Source organism: Mytilus trossulus, chromosome 13, assembly GCF_036588685.1.
Source record: "Mytilus trossulus isolate FHL-02 chromosome 13, PNRI_Mtr1.1.1.hap1, whole genome shotgun sequence".
NCBI classification, from domain to species: Eukaryota; Metazoa; Mollusca; class Bivalvia; order Mytilida; family Mytilidae; genus Mytilus; species Mytilus trossulus.
Window position 1 is genome coordinate 14,422,620 of NC_086385.1, and position 14,118 is coordinate 14,436,737.

Below are 14,118 nucleotides of genomic sequence, written 5' to 3' on the forward strand. Positions count from 1 at the left end.
AATGTTAAAGACAAAATCTGCTCCTTTTGGCTTACTGTAGATTCAGAAATTATTGCAATGTTTTTATTATTGCAAAAAAATGCGACGTTGTAATAATAACAATAATTTTAACTCGCATTTTGAAAATTTTTATTGGAATTCAACAGGATTTTTCACAGTATCACTAAAATTAAAATCGCATTTTAATCTTAAAGGACAAAATGGCAATAATAAATGAATTTACAGTATTTAATTGTATTGTATTTCAACTCTGGTTAGTGTATAAAGGTTATGTTCATACTTGGTTTCAAGTTCAACACATGAATCAAACCTTTAAATTTCAAGAAAGGTTTCAGGTGAAATATAAATCTCACCTTGACCTTTAATTGTAAAGTTAAATGCCTATTGTTAAATGGCATATTTTTTCTCTCAGTCCAGTTATAACTGGATAAACAGCTGATTCAGCATTTTTACTGAGAAATGATTATTTTTTTCACTTATAAAGTTAATTTGAGTGTCAGACTAAATAAAGTAAAAACTTATCAAGAGACTATTGCCAAGGTGACATGGATCATGTTGATAACACAAAAATAAAATACCAACTTTGTGTTCAGCTGCGATTTTAATTTTTGCGATACTGAGAAAAATCCTGTTGAATTCATATAAAAAATTCACTGAGTGACCATTCATTAAAGTTAAGTTCACTCTAATTAATCATAAATTTAACTTCATATTAAAGTATTTTGTAAAAGAATTGAATGATGAGAAAGTGGAGATCTATCTTAAAACAAAATTTAGGCAGTTAACTTATTACCACAAGCTTCTTTTGATTTGTCTTTTTATGCCCCACCTATGATAGTAGAGGGGCATTATGTTTTTCTGGTCTGTGCGCCCGTTTGTCGGTCCATTCGTCCGTCCGTCTGTCCCGCCTCAGGTTAAAGTTTTTGGTCAAGGTAGTTTTTGATGAAGTTGAAGTCCAATCGACTTCAAACTTAATACACATGTTGCCTATGATATGATCTTTCTAATTTTAATGCCAAATTAGAGATTTTACCCCAATTTCATGGTCCACTGAATATAGAAAATGATTATGCGAGTGGGGCATTCGTGTACTGAAGACACATTCTTGTTTTTCTCTCACTCATACACACAAATAATATGGCTTCACCTAACGACTAACGTAAGCTCCATTGAAGAACTATTGTGTTTTGAGACCTCTTAATGTCAATTTTCTCAGTATTTATACTCATTAAAAACAAGAAGTGCCCTAACATACAAAGACTTTTACCAGTAATTATTGACAGATATTTAAACAGCAGTAATCTTTTCCGACTTTTGATTTCTATTTTTGGAGTTTTATTTGAAATCCTCTTAATAAAGAAAAATGACTGTGCCTGAGATTTGACAGATAGATGGTTGTTCTATTTGTGACATCGGATTACTGATAGATTGGGGTTTAACAAGAGTGGAATTAAATATTGATCTCTATTGCGGTGTACCATACATATTGTGACAAATCTATCTGTTTTTCTAATTCATGAATATAATAACTAGATAAAAAAAGATTGTCAACAGTTGAAAAAATCGATCCTAACAAATCAAATTTATTTTTAAACAAAAAGAAAACCTGAAGAAATATATTGTTAACACTTATTGTTGGGAGGGCAAAAAAAATAACTATATAAAATAGAGAATGGAAATGGGGAATGTGTCAAAGCGACAAAAATCCGACCATAGAGTATACATCTGTGAGTGAGCCATAGGCCACCAACGATGGGTCTTCAATGTCGCGAGAAACTCCTGCACCTAAAGCATCCTAATACATGTATGATAAAACTGTTTGGGAAATGTGATTTGATTCACCCCTCCCCTTTTTTTCTCTCCAACTTTTTAACTTAAAATTTCAGAAAAGCATGTTTGTTTAATTGAAAATTTAAATGTGGTTAAAAACTCCAGAAAGAGCTTAAAAAAATTTCAGATGAGGAAAATAAAATTGAGAGTGGAAATGGGGAATGTGTCAAAGAGACAACAACTTGATCAAAGAGCAGATAACAGCGGAAGACCACCATTGGGTCTTCAACACAGCCAGAAATCAACATATCTGGAAATGGGCCTGAGATCTGGTTATAAATAAAAATGTGTGCTAGTTCAGTGAAAATGGACGCCATAATAATAACTCCACAACATATAAATGAACTAAAATTAATAAAAAATATAGAAGACTAAAAAAGGCCAGGTATAGGATAAAAAAAAAAACATGTTCGTTCATTATAATTTTGTGAACTCAAATTGAGGAAAACGTTTTTTGATGCATTTTGTTATTTGATTTTGCCATGTGATTATGGACTTTCCGAAATTGAATTTCCTCTGAGTTCAGTTTTTTTGTGATTTTACTTTTTAGCATATTAAAATGATGATAAATTATAACGTTTTAGAGTAGTTGTGATTTATATCATTTATTGGATATGTATATATAGATAATAAATATTGAAAAACTGGTCATTATCGTGATAATATGGACTGCCCACAGGACAGTTGTATTGACTAAGACAGTGATAATGTGACTGAGCCGTAGGCGAGGTCTTTATCACCGTCACAGGAAATACCACTGTCCTACGGGCTGTTCATGTATGACCAGTTCATATACAATTATCATGTTTATTTCATTGAGAAACCATGTTTTACAATTCAAATTCCTACATTAACTTCAAAAAATTTATAAAGCACACTTTAGTTAATGTATGATTTCTATTAGAAATGTCATGAAGACCAGTCATTGTAATACATGTAACTATATACGTTACTGCCATTCATTTGAATGCGATTTAAGTATATGAATACTAGATAAAGTTTCCTATAATTTTATAATTTACGAAAACATATGGTAAAGAATTCCACAATTTAAATATAAAATTGAAAACAGGAAATGTTTTTACTACAGGGACTATCATGATCTCTCTAAACAGAGGAACCATGGTCGATCATTAACATGTGCAACAGTTCATTGACGACTGGTTTTATGGTCCATTTTGTTCTGTTAATGACGGATGGAATTTATTACTGAAGAATACAGTGTCATGTGCCCCCCCTTTTTAGCTCACCTGTCCCGAAGGGACAAGTGAGCTTATGCCATCACTTGGCGTCCGTCGTCGTCCGTCGTCTGTCGTCGTAAACTATTTCAAGAATCTTCTCCTCTGAAACTACTGAGCCAAATACTTTCAAACTTTAACTGAATGTTCCTTAGGGTATCTAATTTATAAATTGTATCCGAAGTTATGATCTATCAACAAACATGGTCGCCATTGCTAAAAATAGAACATAGGGGTCAAATGCAGTTTTTGGCTTATAACTCAAAAACCAAAGCATTTAGAGCAAATCTGACATGGGGTTATATTGTTTATCAGGTCAAGATCTATCTGCTCTGAAATTTTCAGATGAAGCAGACAACCCGTTGTTGGGTTGCTGCCCCTGAATTGGTAATTTTAAGGAAATTTTGCTGTTTTTGGTTATTATCTTGAATATTATTATAGATAGAGATAAACTGTAAACAGGAATAATGTTCAGCAAAGTAAGATTTACAAATAAGTCAACATGACGGAAATGGTCAGTTGACCCCTTTAGAAGTTATTGCCCTTTATAGTCAATTTTTAACCATTTTTCGTAAATCTTAGTAATCTTTTACAAAAATCTTCTCCTCTGAAACTACTGGGCCAAATACTTCCAAACTTTAACTGAATGTTCCTTAGGATATCTAGTTTGTAAATTGTATCCGAAGTTATGATCTATCAACAAACATGGTCGCCATTGCTAAAAATAGAACATTGGGGTCAAATGCAGTTTTTGGCTTATAACTCAAAAACCAAAGCATTTTGAGCAAATCTGACATGGGATAATTATTAAGAGATAACTGTATTGTATTTGAAGCTTTAAGGACGTCCATCGGTAGTTTTACTGTCGCAAATTTAGTTTACCTGGCGACGCGGAGCGGAGACAGGTAAACGGGTATTTGCGACAGTAAAACTACCGATGGACGTCCGCAAAGCTTCAAATACAATACAGTTATCTCTATTCTAATGCAAAACAAGTTCATTATAAAATTTTAATCATTATTTCAGTGTAAAATCTTCATTAAAGAAAATTCCGCGAAAAATTTTTATCTTCTTTGGTCCCTACACTAGGTGACGTCATAGTAATGCTTCCGGCGTCAAACATAAACACCGGGCGTTTTATGGCTTCTGTGCCGCTTCAAAATGTAATAAAATTTGAAAAAAAAAAGAAGATTTTTAGGCGCAACAAGTGAGTTTTTTTGTTTATTATTGTAGAAATGGCATGTCAATACATTCCGAAATTCAAAATGTCGGCTTCCCTAGTTACAGACGAGGAGATAGAGAATTTTAAGCTTCCTGTCGTCCAATCAGAACAATTGTTACAAAATAATTGCATTAGAATATTGTTTATCAGGTCAAGATCTATCTGCCCTGAAATTTTCAGATGAATCAGACAACCTGTTGTTGGGTTGCTGCCCCTGAATTGATAATTTTAAGGAAATTTTGCTGTTTTTGTTTATTTTCTTGAATATAATTATAGATAGAAATAAACTGTAAACAGCAATAATGTTCAGCAAAGTAAGATCTTCAATTAAGTCAATTTGACCAAAATTGTCAATTGACCCCTTAAGGAGTTATTGCCCTTTAAAGACTTTTTTCACAATTTGTTCATCATGTTGACTTACTTTAAAAAATCTTCTCCTTTGAAACTGCTGTATCAATTTCAGCCAAACTTAGGCTAAATGAGTTTCAGAGTATCTAGTATAAATTTTATATTTTATTTCCTTGTATGTCAAGAAACATAGCTCCTATGGCTAAAATAGAACATAGGAGAAAATGATTATTTTTTTTGGCTTTTGAAGAAAATAGGACGATCCAAAAAACATTTAAATAAATTGAAAAGCCAAAATAATCAGTGATGAGAGATTTAACCAAAAGAATTAAGGTGAGCGATTCAGGCTCTTGAGAGCCTCTTGTTTTTTTTATCCAATACTAATTCTTAACTGATATATGAAATAACATTTTTTTTTTTTTTTTTTAATATTTAGCTGGGAAAATTATAGTCAATTAATCTATCTCGGTATGTTGAATCGTTGGTATTTAAGGGTCAGGGCTGAAGGGCATGTTATATATTCAGTAATTGATTTGTTTGAAATATTAGGTTCAAATGCTTTCAGTGCATTAAAGCATCAATTACATTTGAAAGAATTGTATAAGAAGAGAAAAGGACATTCAAACTTGTAAGTTCAAAAAATTAAAACAGACAATAGAAGAAAAAAGAAAAAAACCCAACATAAGACAAAAAGCATTATACAAAATCACTTCTTCGAGTATTAAAGAATAAGGTTACAATCTTGTTATGTCCTGCATAGAGGTATTATTATTTTTTTTAGGTCTGTGGGTCTGTTTGTCTATCGGTTTGTCTGTCTGTTAGCTTCAGGTTAATGATTTTGGTCAATATACATGTAGGTAGTGTTTGATGAAGTTTAGGTCCAAATAAACACATGTTTCCTTTGATGAGATAACTTAACATGGGTACCTTAACTCTATCACCTCAACTGGGTCACCTCAAATCAGTTACCTTCACTATTTCACCTCAAATCAGTCCCCTAAACTCAGTTCACCTCAACTGGGTCACCTCAATTTGGTTACCTTATAAAATTGAGAAAGGAAATGGGGAATGCGTCAAAGCGACAACAACCGGACCATAGAGCAGACAACAGCCGAAGGCCACCAATGTAGTGAGAAACTATTTTACCTCAGATCAGTTACCTCAACTCATCAACTGGGTCACCTCAACTCAGTTCATCTCAACTGGGTCACCTCAACTCTGTTACCTTATAAAATTGAGATCGGAAATGGGGAATTTGTCAAAGGGACAACAACCCAACCATAGAGCAGACAACAGCCAAAGACCACCAATGTAGTAAGAAACTATTTTACCTCAAATCAGTTCACCTCAACTGGGTCACCTCAACTGGGTCACCTTAACTGGGTCACCTCAAATCGGTTACCTAAACTCCATCATCTCAAATCAGTCACATCAAATCTGAGGCTGTTACTTCAACTCAGTTCACCTGAACTTGGTTACCTTAACTCGGTCATTTTAACTCGGTCACCTCAACAATTTTGATGACTTACAATTGTGTTTGTTTGTGTTATCTTATATCTGATAACTTGTCAAATAGCAAAAATTTTTATCATTTAATTGTATTTGAATAAAATATTTACTGTCAATGCTGGTCAGGAAAAATTCATTGATACTTTAATTATATTGGATACCCATTTTACATAAATTTCATTGGTAGGCAAAAAATTTCTTCAAGTTTTAACTCTATATATTAATAAACTTTCACTTTTGGCTCCATTTTTTATACATTGGTCAAGAATGGCTATAATAAAAGCATGCAAAATCTTTTGAAGAAATTACAGTAACACCCCTCTTTTTATTTGATCCTGTGAGCTGCCTACTTCTTCTTTTGACACATATTGAAATGACCACATACTTATGATAGTTAACCATTTTGGGTGTGTCTATTGGAGAAGACTGTGGGAGAAAAAAACACATTCCATTCATGAATCTATATTGTTGCAATAGAGTTATTTTTGGGTTGAGACTGAACCACAGTACATCTAGCTCAAACTAGTAATTTCCTGATCTATGTGTTAATATCTATTAATTAATCTGGAGTGTTGACAAGATTTTGGCAGATTTCTCGCTTATTTTTTGGTAATAACATTTCAAATGTTTCAAGATGGTGTTCAGATGATGGAAGGCAATACATACTTATTACAGACCTGGGGTAATTAAAATTGTAATTGAATTACATGTAAAAAAAAAAAAAAAATAATATAAATGTAGTTACATGTAATTGATTAAAAAATGTAATTGCAATTACATGTGATTAATCAAAAAAATGTAAATGAAGTTACATGTTATTATTTACATGTTTGAAAGTTATTTAGAGTAATGTGCAGTTGATGAGCATATTTTCAATTACAAGTAATTGAAAGTATTATGAATTACATCGCCCTTTCGCCTTGTATCTATGCATTGCTTTACAATTCCTTTGAAGTATTTGGAACTAAGTTTAAAACATTTCTTGCTTTTCTAATGAACAAACACATGTAAACAGCATTTTTTTTTTCATAAACTTCTACAAATAAAAACAAATAAAAAATTGAAAAATAATAACAATTTATTGACATGAAATCTGTAAATTTGTTTTACTAACCATTAGAAAAATAATCGTAGGCGGCCTCTGGATAAATTCTCTTACTTCACTAATTGATAATGTACAACATCGTCCCTTGGTTTTATGCCAAAGGCAATATAAAGTTCTTCCTTGAAAACTAATTGATGAATTTACATATATTAATTGAAATTTAATTGGTGCAAATCTTTTTTTGAGGTAAACACTTATTACAGATGCCTTTGAAACATACATATCAATTAATAGATAATAATACAGAATAATTAGCAGAAAATAGAAAGAATAGAGAAAAATAAAACTACCAGTAAATAAGAGATAATACAGAAATTAAGGACACCAATCCAGACCAGTCACAATGATACATGGTATACGTTTTTTTTCAGAGAAAATTGTGGTTAAACCTGGTTTTATAGCTAGCTAAACCTCCCACTTTTATGACAGTTATTGATGTGACAAGATAGATATATTGCTGTGACAACAGTGTACTTAATAAATTTGTCCTCAATTAAAAAATATTAACTACCTTTAAATTTTCTTGACTGCATGTAGGAAGGAGAATTAAAATAGTTTGACCTCAGACATTCATTAAAGATGATAGCTTACTTTATTTGACTTTTAAATCAGCTAGTTTTGTCCATGTAGTGCCATGAAAATTTTTGCCTGCTAGCCCTTTCTTTTCTTTTCATTGTTTTATTATATATTATAGTTTTAAAAGCAATGTTTGGTAATCTTATATTTTTTTTTCAAATTTTTGAAAGAAAAAGATGCCATAATGTCAAGTTTGTGAAAAGTCTAAAGAAAATCATTTCTTGCCAAATTTTTTCTTCGCTATGGATCTCAAAAACTAGGGTTGCTTCAATATTGTAGCATCTTCATAGATGTATATAGCTGCTATCCTTAGTCAAGATCTATGTAGCAGCTAGTCTAGCTACACGTTCAGTAGTCAAAAATCTTCATAGCCCTATGTACATAAATGTAGCTGCTACAATATTGAATGCAACCCAGGTCAGTAACCTTTAATTTTATTTTGCTTTTAAGGTGGTACCCAACACTGTAAATAAAATTAAATTGAATCGTTTAATTTTCTTGAAATTTTGACAAAGTATTTACTTTCACCCTTTGACAAAAATATAAAAACTTTAAAAAATTTGAACCAACCGTTTTATCAGAAAAATTACACTGGTTATATATATTGCAGTTTGACAAACACTTATTTTGATCATTGAGAAGCTTAATATTCCCTTAACAACACAACGTAATTAAAATGTTTAGCTGTTTTTACAGAGTTATCTCCCTGTAGTGTTAGGTACCACCTTAAGTTCTGTTATTTATATACTGTGGATTCATTATTATTCGTTGGATACCAATTTTCGTGGATTTCGTGGAAACAGACGAACCACGAAATTAAATGTTCAAAGAACATATAAGTTTTCCTCAATCCACGAAAATTGGTATCCACGAAAATAAATGAATCCACAGTAAGTATCAATTTATAACAGTCATTAAAAAGTTTGTACCAATGCAAGCAATTACGTTAACACCTCCATGGTTTATGGTGTACATGTTATAATTACTGGTAATTTATAGCCATATGCTCCCTAAAATGGAAAAGTTATCTACATGCAAATAAAGACATTTCCCTCCTAAATGCCATATTGGGAATTATAGATGATAAGGTTTAAGTTGAAGAAATTTAAAGGGGATTTTCTTAAAATCAGTTCTCTTTTTATTTGACCTTTAACAAGCGTCAGCTCTAACTCAAATTGTCAGATTTTCAACGCTAACAGCTAAGTCAAGTTCACAAAATTTAATGTTATGTAATAATGTGCTATTAATGTGAAAAAGCTATATATAGGTCAAGGCTATTATACTACATCATAATACAACTAATTGAAAATTCAGGATTAGATCAAGTTACCAATGCAAATTGATATTAATAATTGTTAAAAAAAAGTGGTATAATCAAGATATTTAAATTTTTAACCTTACATTGAAACAGAGTTTTAAGGAGACGAAATGCAAAATTGTTTATTTTTGGACAAGTATCGTTACCATTCAATTTAACCCCCCCTTTTTTTTACAGCTAAAACGATAAACAGCCAAAAAACACAGCATAAAAATCTAAATACATATACTGAGCTATACAAACCCAACCAAAAACTAGAGGTGGGCTCAGGTCTTCAAGAATTAGCAAATCCTCCTCCACATGTGGCGTCCGTAAAGTTACCTCTGTATAAAATGTTGATGGTACATAAAATCAAGTTTAAACACCTCCTACTACCCCTGGATCCACCACTGTGGCATCAGGAAATAGAGGCTGCCACTGTGGCATCAGGAAATAGAGGATTTGAAATTTTAAGAAACAGTCTTTACGATGAAATGCTAAATCTACAGGCCCCGGAACTCAATTTTTGAAAATTTTTAGTTAGATTCTGTTGTCCTGAGTAGATATGATTTTTACAGGCCCGAGAGCAATTTTTCAAGCCGGGGCTGCCACTCAGTATGAAGACTAAAGAAAGTATAATTTGTATGGTTTTCAATGTTCACATTACTTTAAGTCCAAACTTTTGACCTACAAAATGATATGTCAGTCATATATAAATAAGTAGATCTAAGTATATCTTATCTGTCTTTTCAATGATCAAAACTGTAACTTAAACTAATCCAACTTTTATTCATCAGAAAATAAATAATAGGAGCCAATGGATTGTAATTTTTCATTTATAATAGTATTGAGATCTCTTTTTTATGTTGCTCGTAAATCAGGATGAAATTGAAAAGTGTTTTGTTGTGGTTAAAGTACAGTTATCTTAATCGAGCAGCAAAAATCTACGAATTGATTTTCTCCATGATTAAATAATATGAAAGTATGGCATTGTTTGCGTACTATAAAGTGAGGGTGTCGAACATAGTTATATATATCAAAATTCTGGTAACCAGTAATTTTATTTCCTCTTAGTTTTTGGACCAGGTTTATGTTTGAAAGTTACGGCTCTTGGAAGGATGAGCAGTTGAAATAGGCCTCACTATATATGTAATATGAAAAAAGTATGATATTGTTTGATTAATATTAAGTTTTGGTTTTGAAAAAGGGTTCAAGATATCAATTTGCCTTTTAAGAGTTATTTTATTTCTACTTAGTTTTTGGATCTCAGTTTATGAGTGGCGGCAGAGTGAGTGAGTGAGTGCAATATTAAGTGAGGATGAGGTTTTTAGTAACTTATCAAATTGCTTTTTGACAGTTATATTCTTTTTAGACCCAGTTTAGATTTGTTAGTAGGTCCACTTACTATGTACATGTAATGAATAGCTAAGGGATGAGCCATTGTTAAATGTATCTCATTGCATATGAGGCTACACTTTATTAGATGTTTAGGAGGAGAAATATATACTGTAAACCAACTTGATCATATGATGAAGACATAATCTTTCAATCAGTTTAATTGAGGTCTGGAGCTGGCATGTCAGTTAACTGCTAGTAGTCTGTTGTTATTTATGTATTATTGTCATTTTATTTATTTTCTTTTGTTACATCTTTTTGACATCCGACTCGGACTTCTCTTGAACTGAATTTTATTGTGCGTATTGTTATTCTTTTACTTTTCTACATTGGCTAGAGGTATAGGGGGAGGGTTGAGATCTCATAAACATGTTTAACCCCGCCGCAATTTTGGGCCTGTCCCAAGTCAGGAGCCTCTGGCCTTTGTTAGTCTTGTATGATTATAAATTTTAGTTTCTTGTGTATAATTCGGAGTTTAGTATGACGTCCATTATCACTGTACTATTATGCATATTTTTAGGGGCCAGCTGAAGGGCACCTACGGGTGCGGGAATTCTCGCTACATTGAAGACCCATTGGTTGCCTTCGGCTGTTGTTTGCTCTATGGTCGGGTGGTTGTCGCTTTGACTTATTCACCATTTCCTTTCTCAAATTTATTATTTTCGTGAGCGATTTATTTTCGTGAGCGATTTATTTTCGTGAGCAATTTATTTTCGCGACTTTCGCGAGTAGAAAAATAACACGAATAAAAATTGTCGCGAATATGTCAATCTTTGATCTTTCTTTATAAATTTCATCAAGGAAATCAGATAATTGCGAAATTAAATAGCCATGAAGTGGTCAAGAGAGAATAAAACGCGAAAAAAAGTATCGCGAAAATAAGTTGGTTTACAGTTTAGAAAATAATACTAGCTGGATTGAAAACATTGAATAATACAACCTAGATTGATAAAACATTGAATAATACTAGACAAATTGAATTTATTGAATAATACTAGATAGATTGAATACATTGAATAATACTAAATTGATTGAAATCATTGAATAATACTAGATAGATTGAATTTATTGAATAAATCAAGTTAGATTGAATACATTGAATAAAACAAGTTAGATTGAATACATTGAATAAAACTAGTTAGATTGAATACATTGAATAAAACTAGTTAAATTGATAATACATTGAATAATACAACCTAGATTGAATACATTGAATAATACTAAATTGATTGAAATCATTGAATAATACTAGATAGATTGAATTTATTGAATAAATCAAGTTAGATTGAATACATTGAATAAAACAAGTTAGATTGAATACATTGAATAAAACTAGTTAGATTGAATACATTGAATAAAACTAGTTAAATTGATAATACATTGAATAATACAACCTAGATTGAATACATTGAATAATACAACCTAGATTGAATACATTGAATAATACAACCTAGATTGAATACATTGAATAATACTAGTTAGATTGATAATACATTGAATAACACAACCTAGATTGAATACATTGAATAACACAACCTAGATTGAATACATTGAATAACACAACCTAGATTGAATACATTGAATAATACTAGATAGATTGAATTTATTGAATAATACCTGCTAGATTGAATGCATTGAATAGTACTTGATAGATTGAATTTATTGAATAATACTAGATAATAGAATTTATTGAAAAAAAACTTGCTAGATTGAATATGTTGAATGATACTAGCTTGATTGAAAACATTGAATAATACAAGCTTGGTTGGATACATTGAATAATACAACCCATATTGAATAATACTAGATAGATTTAATATATTGAATAATACTTATAGATTAAATATATTAAATAATATGAGCTTAGTCAGATTTTTTTTTAAATTTGAAGTATCATATGACATGGAGAGCTGTCTTATTGTCAATCATACTACATCTTCTCATTCTAATAAATTTATTTTGCCTATTTAAAAACTTTTCTCCCTTGGACACATATAGATGTCTAGCCTGATTATTTGATTTGTAATAATAGAGGGAGAAAGAAGTTATATAGAGTGGGGTTTGTAATAAAAGAGGGAGTATAAAAGTTATATAAATTTTGAAAAACAAACAAGTTGTCACTTGATTACCAATTAAAATTATCTAATATTTAAACCTGTTTATTTAATAATTTCAAATAATCCTTAAATCTGATTATTTTGACTGAAACTTGTCTGATTTGTTTATTTCTCACCCAATTGCCATTGTAAACAATTGTATGGAATTTGTGATTATAAATTAAAATAGACTGCTCAATTGATTAGTCAAATGTGTTATTTTTTACATGTGAATAATTAATTTGGAATTTGTGATTAAATTTGATTTAAAGAAAAGACTGCTCAATTAGATAAGTGGATTTGTCAATTTGACTTTATATTTGTTTTGTAAACAAGAAGAATTTTTGTGTTTTGGGACATATTTGAGTAGTTTAAGGATTATAGTGTGAAATACACATACATTGGATATTGTCATGAAGCCAGTTATAGGAGGTAAGAAACACATAAAAATGATTTGATTTAATTTTATAGCTTCTTTTTTTTAAATGCATAAATGTATTATATGGATTTTTGAGAATGGAAAATGATATAAAAATAATTATTACCATTCCAGTAAAATGTTGCATAATTTGCCAAAACAAAAATAGATTTTTTTAATGCATTTTTTTTACAAAATTTGATAATTTAAAATTTTTGTCCTTTTTGTAAGAAATACAATCATACATGAATGCAAAATTCCTGAATTGTAATTTATATATTCTTCAATGCACATGTATACCCATTGGGGTTGAAATAAATTGTAAATTCATAAAATGCATTAAATCGTAAAATAAACAACATAAAACCTTTATTTTGTATAATTGAAAAAACTATTTATCATATAACCCATTCAAGTTTTTTTTAAATATTTTGCTTCTTGTTCTCCAATGTTGATATATTAGCTCTATTTTTCATCATATTTATGATATTCTCTATTTTTAAAATCACATCTTTGATTATAGCTAAACTTTTTAGAGAGGGGAGAGGGGATGTGGTGCACAATAATTTTACGATTTATTCTAGTCCATATAAAAAAAGTGTTTAAATACCAGTTATTTAATGAATACTTCAATTACAAAACTCCTGGCACTAAAAGAACCTTAATGATAAAATCAATTTTGATAATAGTTTTGTCTTTAATTATTCTAGCTGTATTGTAAAATATATAATTATATAAACAATTAACGCTTCACCCCTACGAACCCTGTTGGCTTTGTTTGTTTTTATCCCAGCAATCAATTAGGTTAATACAAGTATGTTGTGAGAATTCTAAAAATAGAATATTCATGGCTATCTTATAACTAGTATTTATATTTGTCAACAAGAAGTTTGTTTACGTGTTTGTTACATGTAATTATGTGCGGAAATGAATGTAGTGGCGTGTGATAACCTCGGGTGAGTATTTGATGACATCATTGACCTGAAAAGTTGTAAATTTCATATTAGGAAATAGATAACTTGATTGAGTTGCGGTCAATCATCAAAAAGTTGTAAATTTCGAAATCGATATTTTCAAAGTGTTT

The 14,118-nt window shown here is 30.6% G+C and overlaps 1 protein-coding gene across 7 annotated transcripts in view; it reads left to right on the forward strand.

The window, feature by feature from the left end:
* LOC134694727 (anion exchange protein 3-like) overlaps positions 1–14,118 on the forward strand; it is a 75,873-nt gene that overhangs the window by 18,078 nt on the left and 43,677 nt on the right. Inside the window, exon 1 of one of the 7 annotated variants that reach the window (XM_063555769.1) lies at positions 6,781–6,829. The exons of 4 other annotated variants lie outside the window; for them this stretch is intronic. In XM_063555769.1, coding sequence (XP_063411839.1) covers positions 6,793–6,829 — 37 coding nt within the window. In that variant the 5' untranslated portion in view covers positions 6,781–6,792. Of the gene's footprint in view, positions 1–6,780; positions 6,830–12,760; positions 13,049–13,918; positions 13,991–14,118 lie in introns of those variants that run through there. 2 more of the 7 variants (XM_063555768.1, XM_063555774.1) reach the window with 2 other exon arrangements.